The 19536-nt window shown below is 50.1% G+C and overlaps 3 protein-coding genes across 14 annotated transcripts; 1 reads left to right on the top strand and 2 right to left on the bottom strand.

Moving 5' to 3' along the window:
* The first annotated feature begins 3961 nt into the window (after positions 1-3961).
* plg (plasminogen) lies at positions 3962-10236 on the top strand. Of its 2 annotated transcripts, XM_029140726.3 has the most exons (19): positions 3962-4116; positions 4823-4958; positions 5049-5155; positions 5456-5570; positions 5650-5789; positions 5883-6003; positions 6107-6225; positions 6323-6485; positions 6569-6693; positions 6856-7015; positions 7113-7309; positions 7379-7527; positions 7601-7694; positions 7852-7966; positions 8144-8218; positions 8297-8437; positions 8572-8678; positions 8814-8959; positions 9835-10236. In XM_029140726.3, exons 1-19 carry the CDS (start codon positions 4068-4070, stop codon positions 9994-9996), a joined length of 2421 nt encoding a protein of 806 aa, XP_028996559.1. In that variant the 5' UTR covers positions 3962-4067; the 3' UTR covers positions 9997-10236. The 2 variants fall into 2 exon arrangements, with proteins under 2 accessions (XP_028996559.1, XP_028996558.1); XM_029140725.3 differs by having other exon boundaries at positions 7113-7527.
* slc22a2 (solute carrier family 22 member 2) lies at positions 9471-14960 on the bottom strand. Of its 11 annotated transcripts, XM_029140734.2 has the most exons (12): positions 14251-14960; positions 14099-14146; positions 13916-14019; positions 13661-13815; positions 12395-12563; positions 12217-12328; positions 12045-12145; positions 11764-11978; positions 11189-11297; positions 11003-11115; positions 10560-10659; positions 9471-10274 (listed from the first exon to the last, which is right to left on the bottom strand). In XM_029140734.2, the coding sequence occupies exons 1-12, from the start codon at positions 14587-14589 to the stop codon at positions 10247-10249; spliced, it is 1593 nt and encodes a 530-aa protein (XP_028996567.1). In that variant the 5' UTR covers positions 14590-14960; the 3' UTR covers positions 9471-10246. The 11 variants fall into 11 exon arrangements, 8 of the variants coding, with proteins under 8 accessions (XP_028996567.1, XP_055362642.1, XP_055362641.1 ...); XM_055506667.1 differs by having other exon boundaries at positions 9471-10142; positions 10223-10274; positions 13661-14019; positions 14099-14960; XM_055506666.1 differs by having other exon boundaries at positions 9471-10142; positions 10219-10274; positions 13661-14019; positions 14099-14960.
* A 149-nt stretch (positions 14961-15109) lies between these two features.
* LOC114849361 (solute carrier family 22 member 2-like) lies at positions 15110-19468 on the bottom strand. The gene is made up of 11 exons (XM_029140735.3): positions 18465-19468; positions 18288-18391; positions 17960-18114; positions 17719-17887; positions 17435-17549; positions 17259-17362; positions 16961-17175; positions 16783-16891; positions 16429-16541; positions 16260-16359; positions 15110-16188 (listed from the first exon to the last, which is right to left on the bottom strand). The coding sequence occupies exons 1-11, from the start codon at positions 18864-18866 to the stop codon at positions 16083-16085; spliced, it is 1692 nt and encodes a 563-aa protein (XP_028996568.1). The 5' UTR covers positions 18867-19468; the 3' UTR covers positions 15110-16082.
* Between the last annotated feature and the right edge of the window lie 68 nt (positions 19469-19536).

The raw sequence follows: 19536 nt of genomic DNA on the forward strand, positions 1-19536 counted from the left end.
TTTCGAAGATTACTACTACTACTACTACTACTACTACTAATAATAATAATAATAATAATAATAAATTCACTATTTGGACACAATAAATGCACCACGTAAACTTTTTAGAGAACTTATTACTTTTTCATTTAAACGTCTCACTAATTATTAAAATAAGTTGTACTTTCACTTGTCCTCTACCAGCCGTCATGTAAAAGCACGGTTTAGTTCACCTTTCTCATTCATCGTTCACAGCTCAGGCTCTGTAGCAGCATCACTCCAGTTTGTTCCTGATTCGTTCATACGGATCTTTACGGATCACTCGTTCGTTCATTCTTTTATCATGTCACCGCTGCCAAGCGACTGTCGCGCTGTTAAACAACAATGGCAGGAAGATGCAGGACATGAGTCACGTTAATGTGGTGTGTATTTTCTAGGTTTTAACATGGTTTGAATTGCTTGTGGCATTTTGTGATTATAATTTGTCCGCTGAAGCAAACCATGTTCAGAACAGCGGCTATTATTACAACTTGTCAAGATGTGGGACTTCATCTAAACCAAACACTGGTTAATGGCCACAAATTAACATGTAATTATAGGAGTTTGTGAACTGTGAATGATGTTGAAATTAGGCAAAAAGCCAGAAGCAGTCTGGTGTCTCTTTGTTACATTAGAGCAGTGTTTACTGTGCATGGGCCTCATATAGAATCGTATTCTTCTTCTCCTTTGGGCTGTTCCATCAGGGGTCTCTACAGCCGATCGTCCGTTTCCACCTCATTCCATCCTGGGCTTCTTCTACACTCACACCAGCCAACCTCATGTCCTCTGTCAGCACATCCATGTATCTCCTCCTTGGTCGTCCTCCTGCCCTCTTTTTGGCAGCTCCATCTCTAACATCCTTCTACCAGTATATTCCCTCTCCCTCCTCTGCACACGTCCAAACCACCTCAGTCTGTCCTCTCTAACTTTGTTACTAACAGGCAGCGTGAGTCCTCTGATGAACTGGTTCCTGACTATGTCCAACCTCGTCACTATAAGGAGAACCTCAGCATCTTCATCTCTGCTGCCTCCATCTCTTCCTCACTGCTACCGTCTCTAACCCATAGAGCAGAGCTGAAATCACCACTGCCTTTACACCTTTCCTTTGAGTTTTGCTGACACTCTTCTGTCACACAACACTCCTGACACTTTCCTCCACCCACTCCAACCTTTTGGAGCACTTTTGAAATTTGGCAAAACAATCATCCAGTAGCAGTGTGTGTTTTTACTGCAACTTTACAGAGTGTTTACAACGCATTTGTCCCATAGATATTTATTATTATTGTTTTTGATGATGATTTCAACTATAATTCTTAGCATGTTACTAAAACCGCCACGTTAATAAATTTCAAATCCAAGTTCACTGACGTTGCCTCAAACGTGTCTCTTTTTTTTATTTCAGTTTTTTTTCCATTCAAAAAATGTACAGTACTTCATTACTGATAATTACATGAACAAAAACATGCCCTCCTGACGGCAAGATCGCAGAGCATGATGGGAAATGCGTTGAGTTTACCTGGTCTGAAATCTGATTTTTAAAAGGTGTATCGTCTTTTGGTTTACTTTGTAATGTAACTTAAAATAATGGTAAAACAGCCAAAAGCTGAACTTACTGTTATTTGTACTACCAACTGTGTTTCCATCCGTGAGGAGAAAATATCCTAACCAATAAAATAGAGCAACGGACTTGTAGCCTCACTCTGATTGGCCAGTCTGAAGCCAGTCGCCCTTTGACCTCACACCCATCCAATCATAATATGATGAACACCTTGTTTAGCGGGTAAATATGGCTACCGTTAGCAACTTACTTTCATGCTAGGGGGTTTAAGTTTTTAACTAAAAACTGTTTTACTGAACTGACAGCAAAATAAGTAAAACATGAACGGGACGACAGGAGTCCAACAACAGCACGGCTGCGTTCAGAGAGGAGAAAACTGGGCATTCTGGGTAAAATATGTTCGTACTCAGCTGCTAGCGACTGTTTGCTAGCGTGTTCAGCGTCAACTGAGCTCATTCCTGTAAGAGGAATAAGAGGCATTTGAAGAACATGTGTGGACGGGACGAGTCCACCGCCGTGACGGACGGGAGGACTTCCTGTGTGGGGGTGAGTGAACCGCTGCCTTGCGTCATGGCTCTGGCAAAGACAGTACAACGAGAGGGTTTCAGGTCCTTCTCAACGGTGGCGAGGCTTCATTCATTCATTCATTTACACACATGGTTTGCACTGTAACGTCACCATAAATTACAAAAGGAAGTCTGAGTACAACCATGTAGATTCAACAAATGTGCATTAAAAATAAAACTTCAACGTGCTTTACTTTACATTTTCGTTTAGTTATTCATTACGAGCCGCTTTCGGCCGTGACACATACACGGATGTCGTTCTGCGCGCGTTCATGTAGACACAACACTCTTCTAAGCGTTTTACTTTACACTCCGTTTATTTCGTTATTCACATACAACGTGTAACTACAAATGCTGCACAGAGTTTTCTTTTGCTTTGAAGAGTTTTGTGTCTACATGAAAGTGGGCACATTGTACCAAATCAAGCAAATCGCTCTGAAATAAACATGTTAAACCTTTACTCAGTGGGTGGAATTGATAAAACCTATATACAAGTATTCGTTTCAGTACTGATTAATACCTGATTGCCTAACGGAGGATTTTTCTGGTCTGACTGGTGTGTTTCCTTTTTTCGTTGGCGCTGTGATCTGTTTTTTGTCTTGTTTTTCTGAGTCGTTTTCGTATGTCTCAATGCTGTAACTTACAGTAGTCTTTATGATTGTTTAATTTTATTAATTCAGTCTAGAGTAATTATTCAAAGCAGAGCTACTTTGTTCCTATGTATGTGCTTACTGTTGTAGCTTTTTTTAAAAAGTGATATTATACTCTGATATTTGTTAGTTATGTACTGTTATGTTTTTTTTTTACTATACTGAAGTTAACTCCCCTTCCTAACTTGCCTCCTCTCCTGCAATTATTGTGACAGTTGTTCACAAACGTTATTGGCCGTCTGGTCAAAGATGATTAGTTAGTAATCAGTAAATGTAAATGAAAAGTGCAAAGAGTCTGACGACCAATTTATTTCAACTTTATGGACAATACATACTATTTTTAGGTCATACATGATGACACAATTATACAGGTCAGATGCAGGTTTACAATGGCAAACACAAGGGTAAAAGTAACTCCTTTCGGCTTTTTCCCGTCAGGGGTCGCCCCAGCGAATGATTCACATGGTTGTTAGTGGCAAGTCTTTCGTCGAATGCCCTTCCTGACACAACTCCTTTATTTATCTGTGCTCAGGACCGGCGCAGAAGTCTTGTGACTAGATTCGAACCCCTGACCTTGGTTTTAGTGGAGAACATAAGGGATGATAGTGTGCTTTGTGTTATTTTACTTGATATTGACAGTGGAGCAGTTTGGATAAAATGAATGAATTTTTCTACATATGGAAACTCTGAAGTAGGTTATTGTGTAATAATATAGTTGCACTTGAGGGCATTGGTCCCTTCAGCTAAAGATTAACTCTTTGTATTGATCTAATTTGACGAAAATCACATGGTGACACCCAGTAAAACACAAATCAGGACAAAAAATATTGTGCTGTTACTACACATTTGAGCATTGGCTTTAAAGGTTTGAATGTTTAACCCTGCACACGACAGACACACATACTGAAGATTCACGTAGGTTGTATTGACTTGTTGATAGGAAAACATTAAAGGTCACATGATGCCAAAACGGAAACCTCTGGAGCAGGTTACCAAAAACTAGACACAAATATAAATCAAAAGCTTTTGCATGTAACTCATGCAGCATTTATTCATAAAGTTTAAAACCACAAAAAGCAAAAATATTGAAATGGAACATCTTCTTTAAACAAGGATTTTGACCTGTTGCTCATTGCCGTCCTTGTCAGGACAATCATTGACTAAGGATGGAGTGGTCCTATTAGTCTCTCTGATACGCTCAAAGGAGCCCAATAATATACCAGGAGGTTCCCCTGTTAGTTAGTCGACTAGAAGCTGAAGAGTAGGGGCTTCACCATGGACCTGTACACAGCAGCCGTCCTCCTGGGAGCCCTGCTCTGCACTGGTAAGACATGATGTGGTCTTCATCAACAATCCTCTTGTTGGAATTATTTAAAAACATTGTAAAATAAGAGGCACAAAGCAGCTAATCTTCCCTTTGGTTTAATGTCTGATTTTGGGAACATAAATATGTAAATATTGTCCATACAAACATGAATTTTGTTCATGAAGTCTGTTGTGTCTATTATTGGACTTTAAAGAACGTGTTGAACATTTTTACTTTTCATACAGCTGAATCTCTTTAGTTCTGAGGCATATATAACAGTGATCCTGTCTTTCTTAATGGTTGTGCACAGTTGCTTGATAATTTATTTTTAACCCCAAATTCCATGGAGGCAAATGTTTGACCTATTTTGTACTTTTCAGCAACTTTCATCTCATAACCAGCTTCCAATGTACCATGTTTCATCAACTTTCCCCTACTTGTACTGGTTTAAACAACCACCCAACACAATAACACAATTCAAAGTCCACGACCCTCAGGCTGATGCACTTTGGAGCACAGACATACATGTGATAGCACTTCTGTACAAGATTTCCTAATAACTTATCTTGACAAACAACTTGTGAATGTTTAGTGATGGTAGAGAGACACAAAAGTGACTGATTTCATAGTTGTAGTGTTGAGGTTTTGGGCAGAAACGAAGCTTAATTGTGTGTTGCAGACCAACACGTCAAAATGCTTTTGTCGTATGTATTTTGTTTTGCAGTTAGCAGCACTGAGGTAGACAACTATGTCAAAACTGAGGGGGCGTGGATCCTGGCGCTGCAGAAAAGGCAGTATTCAGTAAACACTGTGGCCGACTGCGCCATCAAATGTAATAGTGAGACCTCCTTCACATGCAGGTTTGTACAGTATGAACCGATACCTTATGTCAGATTCACAGATTCATCAAAGCTCTTTATCCCCTTTGGTCAATGGCTGGATCTCTGTAGGTCTTTCATATATGTTGAAAAGGACCAAGAGTGTTGGACAGCTGCCGCAAACACCAAATCAGAGACCATCCTGCGAAGAAGCAGCACAGTCCTATATGAAAAAAAGCGTGAGATGCACGCATGCATGCACACAACTCCAGTTTTTAAGTTCAACATTATTGCTGGGTTTTAATTTATTGCAGTTAATGTTTATCTCATGTTGTTAGTTGATCTGTGGCAGTAAAACTACTGAAACTCGAGTTTTGCTCATGAAATAACATTAAAGTGGAATCACATGAACGATTCCCAGTATGGGGTTAATGGAACCATCATTTACGGTGAACCTAAAAATGAAACGTGTTCCGTCCAGGGCTGTGCGGGGGCTGAGCCAACATTGTAATGGTCATTATGATTCCTTGTCTTTCTAGTGTACCTGCTGGAATGTGTCAATGGAATAGGAAGTGATTACAGAGGAACAAAGAACGAAACTAAAACAGGAAAGACCTGCCAGTCATGGAATTCTGTGTTTCCACATAGGCCAAAGTATGTGTTCACACCTTTTCCCGTGTTGCATCACATGCATTTCTGCTTTATGTATTTATTTGTACATGTCTGCCTGCAGCATCACGCCACAGACGCACCCACTAGCAGACCTCGAGTCCAACTTCTGCAGAAACCCTGATGGAGACGGTGGAGGACCTTGGTGTTACACCACAGACGCCAACACGCGATGGGAACACTGTGGCGTTGCCGACTGCACCGGTGAGTCTCACTCCTTTTTAGGTTCAAATCTTATTTGTAGTCGTTGTGATTAACACACTGACTCAGCAGTGTTCTGTACCTACCTCCTAACAGAGGAGTGTATACACTGCAGTGGTGAGGACTACAGAGGAAAAACCTCCACCACAGAAAATGGCTTCACCTGCCAACGCTGGGACTCCCAGAAACCTCACAACCACGGATACATCCCCAGCGCGTGAGATGAGCTTTCAGATTCACATTGAAGGTGTAGGAGTTTTAATAGAACCCATTTGCCCTGAGCTAATCTTCACTAAAAGGCTTCTCCTTGGGTTGTGCAGTCTTCCAGAGAAGTTTCTGGAACACAATTATTGCAGAAACCCTGATGGAGACCCCCGGCCGTGGTGCTTCACCACCAGCATATCCAAGCGATGGGACTTCTGCTCCATTCCTCGTTGCAGTAAGTCTCCAGTGCTATAATCCATTACTCCAAGGCTGCTTTAGGTTGAAGAGCCACACACACAAAAATAGTTATCCCTGTCCTGCCCTGTCCCCAGCTTCAGAACCTCCCACCATCGTCCCAGAGCTGAGCTGTGCCACCGGAGAAGGCGGAGCGTACCGAGGAACAGTTGCAGTGACAGAATCTGGGAAAACGTGCCAGAGCTGGTCGTCTCAGACGCCAAACAAACACAACCGCACCCCAGAGAACTACCCCTGCAAGTAAGAGCTGCTTCTGTTATCCAGGGTGGACCAAATGCAGGTGAGGATTGGACTGGGTACATAATCAGTCTGTTTACTTTTAGAGGGCTAGACAGCAACTACTGTCGTAATCCTGACAACGAGAGGAGGCCCTGGTGCTACACCACCGACCCAAACACCCGCTGGGAGTACTGCAGCGTGCCGAGCTGTGGGAATGCAGAGCGGCCAGGTGAACCATTGCTTATTGATGAAGATGGAGTAATGACTGTATCAGACTGTATCAGTTTCAGCCAAAAGCAAAGCAACAAGTGAAGAGACTTGAACCAGAGCTGCACTTTGAATGTGTGTGTGACCGTTATTGATTAGTTGGTGTTCTTCTCCTCGGCTGCAGGTGACCCAGTGATCCCCCCCGAGGAGGAGGACTGTTATGAAGACAACGGGTCCAGTTACCGCGGCATAACATCGAAGACCATCAGTGGAAAGAAATGTCAGTTCTGGAGCTCCATGTCTCCACACAGCCATCAAAAAACTCAAGATCGATTCCCCACAGCGTGAGTATAGTATGTAGTGTGGATGTGTCCAAACACAAGGTCTGCACCTAAATCAAGAGAGTAATGTGCTGAAGTTCCACTTCTCATCTATGAACAGGGACCTCAGGCTGAACCTGTGCAGGAACCCTGACGGAGACAAGGCTCCTTGGTGTTACACCACCGATCCCTCTGTGCGCTGGGAGTACTGCAACGTGGCCAAGTGTACCCCCAAACTCCCAGCAGCAGCAGCACCAACCTCCAGGCCTTCTGTCAACCAGGACCCTTCCCCCAGCGCTCAGGCCTCAGCAGAGCCAGGTAAACCAGCTGCGACCACACAGACACTTAGCCTCATTCCTTATTCGCTTGTGTTTCTGTCTCTGTCAGACTGTAGGATTGGAACTGGAGTCACGTACAGAGGCCCAACATCCATCACCGCCTCAGGGGTGACGTGCCAGGCCTGGAGTTCTCAGACTCCTCACCAACACAACAGCTTCACCCCAATTAGTCACCCTGACAAGGGCCTTGAAGGCAACGTAAGTAGCTTTGCTGCAGCCGTCATCTGCATTTGTGGATGTTCTGATGGTTTGTGTGCTTGTTTTCTGTCAGAACTGCAGGAACCCAGACGGTGACGTCAACGGACCCTGGTGCTACACCACCGACAGAAACAAGAAATGGGAGCACTGTGACATCCCAGAATGTGGTACGTGAGCAGCAGATGGTTGTTTTCAGGACCAGCTGCTGTTTGAGTTGGATTCAGAATAACTTCTACAGCTACTTTTTCATTGTCGGCCTTTGAAGTTCCTACTAATGTCGTTCGTGTGATGTTTGTTTTTCAACTCGGATTCTTTTATTTGCAGCTCAGTTGGCTTGTGGGACACCAGCTATCAAACCGAAGCGTTGCTTTGGTCGTATTGTGGGAGGCTGCGTGTCTAAACCTTATTCGTGGCCCTGGCAAATCAGCCTCCGGACCGAGTGAGTACAACAGCACAGCATGTGATGAAGGTCTGAGAGATGAAATGAAGATCACATTTAATCAGTGTCAGACTCAGAACCGAAGGGGACGATGAGTGTGAGGAGTAGTTTTATGTGAGCTGTCATATTTTACTGGTGTCCTACTTTAATGCAGTCCTTCTTCCATCTTTGTACCAGTACAGGAATCCATTTCTGTGGAGGAACTCTGATTCACCCTCAGTGGGTCCTGACTGCTGCACACTGCCTGGAGAGGTCAGACTGTCCAAACCATCCACATGCTTGTTGGTGCTGGAACATGGCTACTGGTTAACACATGTTTGTGACCTGCAGGTCCAAGAGGCCTTCAGCCTACAAGGTGCTGCTGGGTGTTTACACAGAGAGAGCCAATGAGCCGTCCAAACAGGAGAAGAGACTGGTGAAGCTGGTGCTGGGACCCAATGGAGCTGACATTGCTCTGCTCAAACTGGAGAGGTGGGTACTGGACTGGTCAGACTGTTTGACAAGGACACAGCTGATGTGGTTCATGATGCAATGAGCTGTGTATTTTAGTCTCATCAAACAAGTTCAGAATGCTTGAATGAATGTGATGCGTCTGTGTCTTTCAGCCCAGCGGTTCTAAATGAAAAAGTCCATCCAGCCTGTCTGCCCGACAAAGACTACATTGTTCCCGCTGGCACAGAGTGTTATGTGACAGGATGGGGTGAAACTCAGGGTTTGTGTCTGCTCTGGTGCTTCTTTCTGTGAGAGGTGGAATGTAATCATGTGTAGGAGGGAGAGATGTCTTGCTAAGCCTGCTGCTGTGGCGTCAGGCCCTGAGGCGCGTAACCAGACGTGTGCTGTGTCACAGGGACGGGAGGGGACGGCAACCTGAAGGAAGCTGGCTTCCCTGTGATCGAGAACAAGGTGTGTAACCGCCCGTCCTACCTGAACGGCAGAGTCAAGGACCACGAGATGTGCGCCGGGAACATCGAGGGCGGCACCGACAGCTGCCAGGTACGACGCGTGGACAATCAGACCTCCCCACTGCAGTGTCCAGCTTCTCCAAGTGTAATGCTAATACCCAGGAAATGAGATTTTCTTTTGCAGAGATTGGTACAAGAGTGTATGAACACTGGGTGTGTTTAGGTTGAGAGGTGAAGCTGGTCACTCATTTTGACGGGACACGTAACATTAATTTGGACACGTGTGTGTTTATTTTATTACATACTACTATGACCTTTTTTATCACATGCTGTACTATGGCTTTTTTTGGACCAAATAGCAAACTATGATTAATTTTCTGACCACAAGTTATGACTTTTTTACTAATACTATACTGAGGTATTTTTGAACACATACTACTGTATACTTGCATTTTGTTTTATATACTATGACTGTTTTTGACCACAAACTATAATATGACTTGTTTTTTTACCAATACTATACAGTAGTATAGTTAGTGAAGCAAGTCTGAACAGGAAGAAGAACAGTAGATGAAGCACTGTCTAACAACAAAAGTTTCCAATTTTTTTTATTTGTAATACATTTGAACATTTATTTATTCATTTATGTGTGGTGCCAAGTGGACTCGAGTCCCCATTTCTATGAAGATTTTATTGTTGTGTCTGTAACCCATGGTTTTCAGGTGTTGCTCCTACTGGTTTTACCCATCAGGTGCTGGGGCAGAGTGGGAGTCTCCAGGACAGACACTCTGCCTCGCTCGCCTGCTGCTGCGCTGAAGGCTTTGTTTGAGTCAAAGTCACAGCAGCAGGCGAAGGTGGCAGAGCTTCTTCCCAAACAAATGAGAATTCAGCTGGAGGCGCAATGAGTGAGCTCCACATACGTAAAGTAGCTTGATTCCGCTACTAACGTTCCTTTCGTCCCTCCAGGGCGACAGTGGAGGCCCCCTGGTGTGTTACGCCCAGAACAGATACATCCTGCAGGGGGTCACGTCCTGGGGCTTAGGATGTGCTAATGCCATGAAGCCTGGAGTCTACGCCCGAGTCTCCAAGTTCGTTGACTGGATCGACACAAACATTAAATCAAATTAAACACCCAACTTCAGCAAATGTGGAGTTGCCCTATGCTTTGGAAAGACAGTTCAAGTGCTGTTGTCACACGTCAGTGTGATGGAATGCTCTGTGTGATGTGATGGAAACAAGGAGCCCAGATCCACCTGGGTTTACAGTGTCCTCACCTGTACAAGGAAGTGCTGCGTTACAATCTGTCATTACTTGTTCAACACATCAAATAAGTAAATAAATGAATCTCACCTACATGAAGTACTGGCAGCAGACGTGGTCACAGAGCTGTTTCTGCATGTCCCGATCTGAAAACATCACATTCTGACATTGGCACCATACTCAGGTTGTAAAGTCATTATTAGTTCATCCCAAAGCACAGATGATTACTGCATATTTACAATACTACGGTATGTTGTTATATAGTATGTGGTCAAAAACCACTCATCGTATCGTCCAGATTGGCGCTAATGAGCAGGCGTGGGTCGACCGCCTGCTTCAACCATACACACAGAAAAGCTTAAAACTCACTTCAGAAACGCTGCTTTTGAAACAGATGAACCTCTGAACTCCACCTGCACTGAGCCACTCACCCGTCGGGGAACTCCACGTCCTTAATGGTCTCGGGCAGAGGGACTCCTTTGGTCTCTGGCAGCAACAAAACCAGACCTCCGGCCACAAACGCTAAAGCACCTGCAACAACAAGGCGTGGAGCCTGGCGTGAGCTGCAGCTGAGAGCGGTCTGTCTGTACAGCCTGAACTGTTCACACGGCGTCCTCCTCTCCCGCTGTGAATGAGTGCTTCTCAGACGCTGTAGTCAACCAACCTGCAGCCGCAACACACTGAGCACCAGCAAAATACACAGACTCACATCTACCCAGCATGCAATGGGGTGATTGAGGTTTGCAGACATTAGTGTGACACTGAATGAGAGCACAGCACCTGTGAGCTCCAGCTCTTTACTTCTGTCTATTCTACTTTGGTCCGACTCCACTTCCACCATGAGGTGACGAGTGGCCACGCAACTCACACCCACCAAAGATGACGAGAGGCAGCTCCAGCCAGATCACAGCCAGTCTGTAGAGCAGGAACGGAGCCACGATGCCTCCGATGTCCGTCAGGGTGGAGCAGACGGACACGCCCAGGTTCCTGCGTCCACGAGACAAGAGCTTCCTGGGAACTGCTGCTTACGGTGGACGAGCGTGTGACGAACAGGACTCACCTCACAAACGTCGGGTAGAGCTCCGCGTTCACGAACAGGACCATCTCAAAGGCCATGGTGATGCCCAGCCGACCCACACAGGCCACCACGGTCTTCAGCCAGTGCCAACCTGAGGCCAGCGCACACACACAGTGAGACGCACAAAGACAGAGACACGCACAGAGACAGAGAGACGCACACATAGAAACAATGAAACAGACACACAGAGACACTCAGATAGAGACACATACACACAGAGACACACACACACAGAGACAGAGAAACACACACACACAGACAGACAGAGAGACAGACACAGAGAGAGAGAAACACACACAGAGACAGAGAAACACAGAGAGAGAGAGAGAAACACACAGACAGAGAAACACAAACACACACAGACAGACAGACAGAGAGACACACACAGACACAGAGAAACACACACACAGAGACACACACAGAGACAGAGAAACACACAGACAGAGACGCACACACACACACACACACACAGAGAAACACACACACAGACAGACACACACACACACACGGGTCATGTCCAACTTTCAGCACAAGCCTGAGGATCAGCTCCAACTCACGGTCAGGGAGGAAGGCTGCGAGGAGGCAGGAGGCTCCAGCTGTGATGTTGGCACCGGCGAAGGGAAGACGCCGGCCCACGCGGTCGATGGTGAGGAGGATGAGGAAGGCGGCGGGAAACTCCACCAGGCCCGAGAGGAAGAAGTCGACGTAGACGTTTCCTCCGGCGATGCCCACGCGCAGGATGAGGCCCTGGTAGACGACGGCGCTGGTGAACCTGGAGAAGAACCAGAACCTCAGCGTCGGCCGCGGCTCCGGCTCCGCGTCAGTCGGCGCCGCTCACCAGTTAAACATGAGGATGAAGGTGTGTTTCCTCATGTTGGGCGTCCGGACCAGATCCAGCAGCGAGGCCGCGGGCGAGTCGCCGGCGTCTTTGCTCAGTTCCTGGAACGAGGGCGACCTGTGACCCTGAGTCTGAAGCTCCAGCACATCCTGAGCAGACACACCTCTACTACCTCGTGAGCCTTGACGGTCCTCCCGTTCTCCTTGGCCATGGCCTCAGTCACCTCCAGGGCTTTGGACGGGTTGTTCTGGGAGATGAGCCACCGCGGAGACTCTGGCAAGAACCTGCAGCACAGACACTGCTGCTCAGCCTGAGGACGGCCCTGAGACGGACGCAGCGGAGGACCTCACCAGTAGAAGGACAGGAAGACGACGCCGGGCGCGGCGACGGCCACCTGCAGCCAGCGCCAGTCCGAGATGAAGTAGGCCAGCAGAGGCAGCAGGAGCACGCCGGCGCTGAACGCCATCTGGTACCCGATGCACACGCCGCGGCGGTACTGGACGCCCACGATCTCCGTCACTGAAGCACAGGAGACAACAAGCAGCCAGCGTGACGGAGAGCGGGAGAGCGTGAGAGCGTGAGGAGCAGGAGCAGCAGGAGGAGGAGCAGGAGCAGCAGGAGGAGGAGGAGCAGCAGCAGCAGGAGCAGCAGGAGGAGCAGCAGGAGGAGCCGGAGGAGCAGCAGGAGGAGCCGGAGGAGCAGGAAGAGCAGCGGGAGGAGCAGCAGGAGGAGCAGGAGGAGGAGCAGGAGGAGCAGGAGCAGCAGGAGGAGCAGCAAGAGGAGGAGCAGCAGGAGGAGCAGCAGGAGGAGGAGCAGGAGCAGCAGGAGGAGGAGGAGGAGCAGGAGCTGCAGCAGGAGGAGGAGAGCAGCAGCAGGAGGAGGAGGAGCAGCAGGAGCAGCAGGAGGAGGAGGAGCAGGAGCAGCAGGAGGAGCAGGAGCAGCAGGAGCAGGAAGAGCAGGAGGAGGAGGAGGAGGAGGAGCGGGAGGAACAGCAGGAGGAGGAGCAAGAGCAGGAGGAGGAGCGGGAGGAGCAGCAGGAGGAGCAGCAAGAGGAGCAGCAGGAGGAGCAGCAGGAGGAGCAGCAGGAGGAGCAGCAGCAGGAGGAGGAGCAGCAGCAGCAGCAGGAGGAGGAGGAGGAGGAGGAGGAGCAGGAGGAGCAGCAGGAGGAGGAGCAGCAGCAGCAGCAGGAGCAGCAGGAAGAGCAGCGGGAAGAGCAGCGGGAGGAGCAGCAAGAGGAGCAGGAGGAGGAGCAGCAGGAGGAGCAGGAGCAGCAGGAGGAGGAGGAGCAGCAGGAGCAGCAGGAGGAGGAGGAGCAGGAGCAGCAGGAGGAGCAGGAAGAGCAGGAGGAGGAGGAGGAGCGGGAGGAACAGCAGGAGGAGGAGCAAGAGCAGGAGGAGGAGGAGGAGCGGGAGGAACAGCAGGAGGAGGAGGAGCGGGAGGAGCAGCAGGAGGAGGAGCAGGAGCAGCAGGAGGAGGAGCAGCAGGAGGAGGAGCAGCAGGAGGAGGAGCAGAAGGAGGAGCAGCAGGAGGAGGAGCAGCAGGAGGAGCAGCAGGAGGAGGAGCAGGAGCAGCAGGAGGAGGAGGAGGAGCAGGAGCTGCAGCAGCAGGAGCCTTACGCAGCACGTAGCTGGACATCCAGACGCCTTTGAGCGCGAGGCCGAAGGCGACCCTCAGCACCAGCACGGCCACGTAGTGAGGAACCGCGGCCATGACCAGACCCGACACCACGCTGGTGATGTCGGCCACCAGGAAACACAGCTTCCTGCCGAACCTGCAGAGAGAGAGAGAGAGGGCGAGCGAGGACGGTCGGCTGAGCGTCAGCGCCAACGCTCGACTCTGGGCCCAACACGTGAGCAGCAACAAATCATCACCTGTCGGCAAAGTAGCCGAAAGCGAAGCTGCCGATGAGGTTCCCCGCGCTGAAGGTGGACAGGAACATGTCCACCAGCCACGAGTCGGCGCAGACCAGGTCGAACTGAGGCGACAGGGAGGTTACACACAGACCCACACAGACCCACACAGAGCCACACAGACCCACACGCCGCTCCTCTCACCTCGGAGACGAAGGACTTCCTGCCCTCGTAGTCGTACGTCCATCCGTCCTGACAAACAGACACTGATTCAGACCAACACAAACCAGAATCACGGGGCTCTGCTCCACTGAGCTACATGTCACAGGCCCACGTCTCCATGGTAACGGGCTCACCTTGCAGCCGCTGACCGCGGCTCCGCTGAGCTGCAGGTCCAGGATGTCACAGCTGAGGCTGCTGCTGTTCCAGTCCACCTCGTAGCGCTCGCAGCTGCTCGACCCGTTGCCTCCCGGCGCCGCCCGCCTGCGAACGTCCTCCGGGCTCCAGCCACACGACTCCCCCTTCGCCAGCGCCGCCGGGTCCCGGCACCAGTGGTCCGGCGTGAAGCCCTGGAACACGATGCCAAGGTACATCCCTGGGAAGGTGCTGGAGAGGAGGCAGAAGAGGCCGAAGACGCGCTTCTGGCAGCGGCCGAAGGGGCCGGCCTCCTCCAGGAGGTCGTCGAAGGTCGTCATCTCCACACAGCAGGTCTCAGCGCTCCACAAACCACCATGAGCCGGGGACCGGATCCAAATGCCGACGGCTCAGACACGCATTTCAATCGACCTGACTAACCAGGTCGACCTTTGAGCTTAGGAAATGTTTAATCTGCAGAGACGACGCGCGAGCGAGCGAGCGACTCGCAGCAGCGCAGAGGACGAACGCGCGCTGGCTTTTATACGTCTGCATCTCAGCACAAGGATGCTGTTGAGAGGAGTCATATGGTGCGCCGTGAACCCGCCGGTTCTGTGGGGCCCCGTTTTACCAGCACGGTCACATGCAGCGAATGTGACCATCACACGGTGGGAAGCGGCTGCGCAAACAGCAGCTCCAGCTGCTCCACCTTCATCTCGCTCTGCAATTATTCATTCCCACGTACAAATTAACTAAAGCCACTACTGCTTCAAACACGCTGAAATAACAAGTGCACGTTTTCAATCCGAGGTCGGGTCCAGTTCAGGTCACTGGCCACAACAAACACGTGTTTACAATAAAAACAGCAAACATTTGTTTTATTAAAAACAGTTATATTTTACTTTGTGAGGACCAGTTTATACAGAAAAGCCAGAGCATTACACTTTCTCTGGCATCTAATAAAAATAATAATAAAAACATTTAACTACCTTGTGGAGGAGGAATGCTGATATAAAGCAACATGTTCTTAACAGAAATCAACAGCGGCTCCAAACTCAGAAGAAAATCACTTACTTACAGCGCGATTCAAATCCCAAAGTGTCTAATGACTAAAGCAGCGTCTCTGGGTCCTGACCTCAAACACATCAGGCTGATGCCTCACACCTGCTGAGGCTCAGACGCGTTCAGGCTGCGGCCACTGGGGGCAGAGTTCAGCACCGTGGGTCAGACCGGGCCCAGAACCAGGGTCAACACACGCCACTAACAGGAACTAAACAGGAACTAAACAGGACGCGGCGTCTAAGATAAACAGATGAGCAACTAAAGGTCTATGAGAGAACATTGTCTACCTCAGTACAATTACTATTTCACATTCATATACTTAGCAATAAAAACAGAAACCAACTGCATGATGGGAAAAAGACGGCTCTCACCTGATCCAACGGCTAATATTGGATCAGGTGTGTTTGATATGTTTCCTCTTCTGTTTACTTTATTACAGAATAAACCTGTTTTATCTCTTGATGATGTTTCGTGTGTAAACTGACCTGATGACTGTGTTTAATGACTGTTTTCTCTCCTGGATCACTGACATTAACTGTGAGTGATCCAGGAGAGACTCAGTTGATTTGACTGGACATTATTCACACATAAAGACAAACTGTGGGGAAATGACGGCCCCACGGCGTCGCTCTCACACATCGTGCTGATAATTCCCATGTGGCGCCTGCGCTGCTGGCTTCAGTCAAAGCAGCAGCTCAGGTTCTGTACTTGGCTGCTGAGCTGGACTCTCACAGCGCCCCCTAGTGCAGCGCCGTGTACTGACTCCTCGGCTTCACACGGCGATGTCACACGCCTCGGCACATTTCTTGGTGAATATGTCGTCGTTGGGCAACAAGTTGATCAACTGCTGGGTCGTCTGCGCAGCTTTCTCCTTCGCACTGAGCAACAAACAAGCAGGTCACGATTTGCTCCGGGTCGTGATCGCTGTTATTTCTTAGCCGGCGCTCACCTGTTGGGGAACTCGATGTCGTCGATGGTGTCGGGCAGCGGCACGCCTCGGGTCTCAGGAAGCAGCAGAACCAGGCCACCAGCCAGGAAGGCCAGGCCTCCTGCAACACACAAGCAGCCCGTTTAGCTGCTCCGGCGCTCCAGAGGCCGCACAGCGACGGGACACGCACCGAAGATGATGAGCGGCAGCTCCAGCCAGATCACAGCCAGTCTGTAGAGCAGGAACGGGGCCACGATGCCGCCGACGTCACACAGCGTGGAGCAGACGGACACGCCCAGGTTCCTGCAGGGAGCAGAGCGAGAGCATGACGCTGTGACCTTTGACCCGGGGCAGCGTCCGTCGGCGCGTTACTACATTAACGTGCTGCTGTTACTGAGTCAACGCGCTCTGTCAATGAAAACACACAAGCCCTTTATGTCACCTGTTGAGAACAACGAGCATACGCAAAAACCCAGCATGCATCTGGTTGTTCATCGTTACAGTATGTGTGGTTGTGGCCCTGAACACAGCGACATTATTTTACCTGACAAACGTTGGGTAGAGCTCAGTGTTCACGAATATCACCATCTCAAAGGTCATGGTGATGCCCAGTCGACCGATACAGGCCACGATGGTCTTAAACCAGAACATACCTGCAAACACAAACACGTCAGAGCGGAAGGCAGCGTTTCCACCGGGCCACACTCTGAACCCGCTCTCACTGTCAGGGATGAAGGCGGTGAGGAGGCAGGAGGCTCCAGCCACGAAGTTGGCAGAGGCGAACGGAAGGCGGCGGCCGACGCGTTCGATGGTGAGGAGGATGAGCAAGGCGGCGGGAAACTCCACCAGGCCCGAGATGAGGAAGTCGAGGAAGACGTTTCCTCCCAGAATGCCCAGCCTCATGATGAGGCCCTGGTAGACGACGGCGCTGGTGAACCTGCAGGAGCAGCGGGAGGAGCGTGAGGGACGCGACACGACGCGACGCGGGCGCCTCCACACCCGGACGCGCTGCAAACTCACCAGTTGTAGCTGAGGATGAAGGTGTGTTTTCTAATCTTCGGGGTTCTGATCAGGTCCATGAAGGAGGCGGTGGAGGAGGAGGCGGCGTTGTCATCTGCCATCGACTGAGGATCAGAGGTGATGAGTCGCAAACAGCATCCTCTACCTTCATCAACAACGGTAAGAGTTTAATTCACCTCGATTTTCTTGGACAGAGACATGTTGTTTTCTCTGGCCATGTCCTCCGTGATCTTCACAGCTTTGGATTTCTTGTTCTGAGACAGCAGCCATCTCGGAGATTCAGGCACAAACCTGCAAATACAGTGATTTTTAGATGAGTGAGTACTGAACGAAGTGTCTAGTAGTAATCTGAGACCTCGCCACTAGATGGCACCATCATTGACTGCACATCTGCTTCCAGCTCAATGATGGTTTCAAACAGCTTGTCCAGCTCTAAAAGCTGGACGTCAGAGAGTCTCACCAGTAGTAAGACAGCATGAGGATGTAGGGGACGGTGATGACGACCTGCAGCCAGCGCCAGTCAGTGATGTAATAGGCCTGTAGAGGGAGGAGGAGGATGCCCACGCTGAAGAACATCTGGTACAGGACCCCCACCGTGCGTCTGTACTCCACGCCCACGAGCTCAGTGACTGAGGGAGCACATGTGACATGTTAGCAGGAGATCTGGACACGAGGACCCGGCTCACGTCGGAGGCTCTTACTCAGCACGTATCCCACCACCCAGCCTCCCTTCACCCCGAAGCCGTAGAGCGTCCGGAAAACCAGCAGCGACACGTAGTCCGGAGCCAGAGCCACCAGGATCCCCGCGATCCCATTCAGCAAGTTGGAGATGAGGAAGGTCATTTTCCTGCCGAGCCTGGAGGCACAGACGCAGAGGGGGTCGGGTTCATTTACTCTGCTGCAGACCTGAATGCAGCATTAGCTTCATTGGGACATCCTGGTTAAGGTCAGCCGTGAGGCGTTCAGGAACAGTACAGAGCGCAGTTCGTTTGGACTGTGGACACGGGTGCAGTACAGACTAGGTCTCACCTGTCGGCCAGGTAGCCGATAGCGATGCTGCCCACCAGGAAGCCCACGTTGAGCGAGGCCTGGTACATGTCCACCCACCACCCGTTGGAGCACACCAGGTCAAACTGGGACCACACACACACACACGTCAGGTGCAGAGTTCTGGCGCTGCGCTCTCGTGCGTGGACAGACACTGACCTCCGTGACGAAGGAGCGCCGGCCCTCGTAGTCGTACTCCCAGCCGCCTGCGCATGCAGCCGTGGGCGACTGGCTGAGGTCCAGCTCCTCGGCGTCGCACGTGAACGCCGTGTTGTTCCAGTCCACCTCATACTGCTCGCAGCTGCTCTGCTGCTGGAGGCCGGAGCGGTTGACGCGCGGCAGCAGGGCGCTGCGGCCCTCGGCCGGGCTCCAGCCGCACGTCCGCCTCCAGTCCATCACCGCCGCGTCCCGGCACCAGTGGTCCGGGGTGAAGCCCTGGAAGACGATGCCCACGTACACACCTGCAAAGGGAACAGACAGGAGGCAGAAGAGGGCGAAGATCCGCTTCTGGCAGCGGCCGAACTTCCCGGCTTCCTCCAAGATGTCGTCAAAGGTGGTCATGGTTTGTGCTGAGCAACAACTGTAAGGCCTGAGGTGGTGTGTGACTTTATGCAGCCTCCTCAGCGGGAGGGGACTCCCTCCAGCACCAGTGACCAATCAGCTGCTTCGTCTGGGTTTTTGGCAGGATGAGGAGGAGCGAGGCTTTTTTTAAATCACATCTCCAGAGTGTGTGACCCTGAACGCACCACGCAGCCCGTGTCTGTGCAGCAGCGTCAGTCAGTTAATGTTTCTGGGAGAGTGTAATGATGTGATTGACGCCGTCTCCTCTCCTGCTGCATCAGCAGCATGTGACTCGGCTGCTCAGACGCTCAGTCCGGTGAACATCTGTGCAGGAGGCTGCGCCGCAGGTGGCAGAATCCCTGCGGCAACAGGGTCATACGTCGGCAGCACGAGTCAAGCGGCTGCTGAAACAGAGATGGCGGTGATGAGGAAGAGGAGCCGTCAGAAAACGAAGGATGCTTCGAGGACACAAAGACACTATTGAAGCTCCCAGATGTTTTCTTACATGAATGGTTTCACTTGTTGGGACAAACAATAGCGGATCTTTAGGGGTCGAGGAATTTAGGTCAAATCCAAGCATAGACTCCTTATTTATGAGTGTTGGTTCATCCTGGGAACAACTGTTATGTGAACGGTGATGGTTTCTACCTACAGAGACGTTGGCATCGCT

Source organism: Betta splendens, chromosome 24, assembly GCF_900634795.4.
Source record: "Betta splendens chromosome 24, fBetSpl5.4, whole genome shotgun sequence".
Classification (NCBI taxonomy): Eukaryota; Metazoa; Chordata; class Actinopteri; order Anabantiformes; family Osphronemidae; genus Betta; species Betta splendens.

What these genes read in the sequence shown, in the direction of transcription:
- plg (XM_029140725.3), top strand. Translation starts at nt 4,068, where the DNA reads ATGGACCTGTACACAGCAGCCGTCCTCCTGGGAGCCCTGCTCTGCACT. An exon ending in TGGGAATGCAGAGCGGCCAG is followed by an intron (nt 6,694 to 6,855) that starts GTGAACCATTGC and finishes CCTCGGCTGCAG; the next exon opens with GTGACCCAGTGATCCCCCCC. An exon ending in CTGTGACATCCCAGAATGTG is followed by an intron (nt 7,695 to 7,851) that starts GTACGTGAGCAG and finishes TTTTATTTGCAG; the next exon opens with CTCAGTTGGCTTGTGGGACA.
- LOC114849361 (XM_029140735.3), bottom strand. Translation starts at nt 18,866, where the DNA reads ATGACCACCTTTGACGACATCTTGGAGGAAGCCGGGAAGTTCGGCCGC. An exon ending in ATCGGCTACCTGGCCGACAG is followed by an intron (nt 18,115 to 18,287) that starts GTGAGACCTAGT and finishes CTGTGCCTCCAG; the next exon opens with GCTCGGCAGGAAAATGACCT. An exon ending in GGTGGTGGGATACGTGCTGA is followed by an intron (nt 17,888 to 17,959) that starts GTAAGAGCCTCC and finishes GTGCTCCCTCAG; the next exon opens with TCACTGAGCTCGTGGGCGTG.
- slc22a2 (XM_055506665.1), bottom strand. Translation starts at nt 14,589, where the DNA reads ATGACGACCTTCGACGACCTCCTGGAGGAGGCCGGCCCCTTCGGCCGC. An exon ending in GATGTCCAGCTACGTGCTGC is followed by an intron (nt 12,564 to 13,660) that starts GTAAGGCTCCTG and finishes CCTGTGCTTCAG; the next exon opens with TGACGGAGATCGTGGGCGTC. An exon ending in GTCTTCCTGTCCTTCTACTG is followed by an intron (nt 12,329 to 12,394) that starts GTGAGGTCCTCC and finishes TCTGTGCTGCAG; the next exon opens with GTTCTTGCCAGAGTCTCCGC.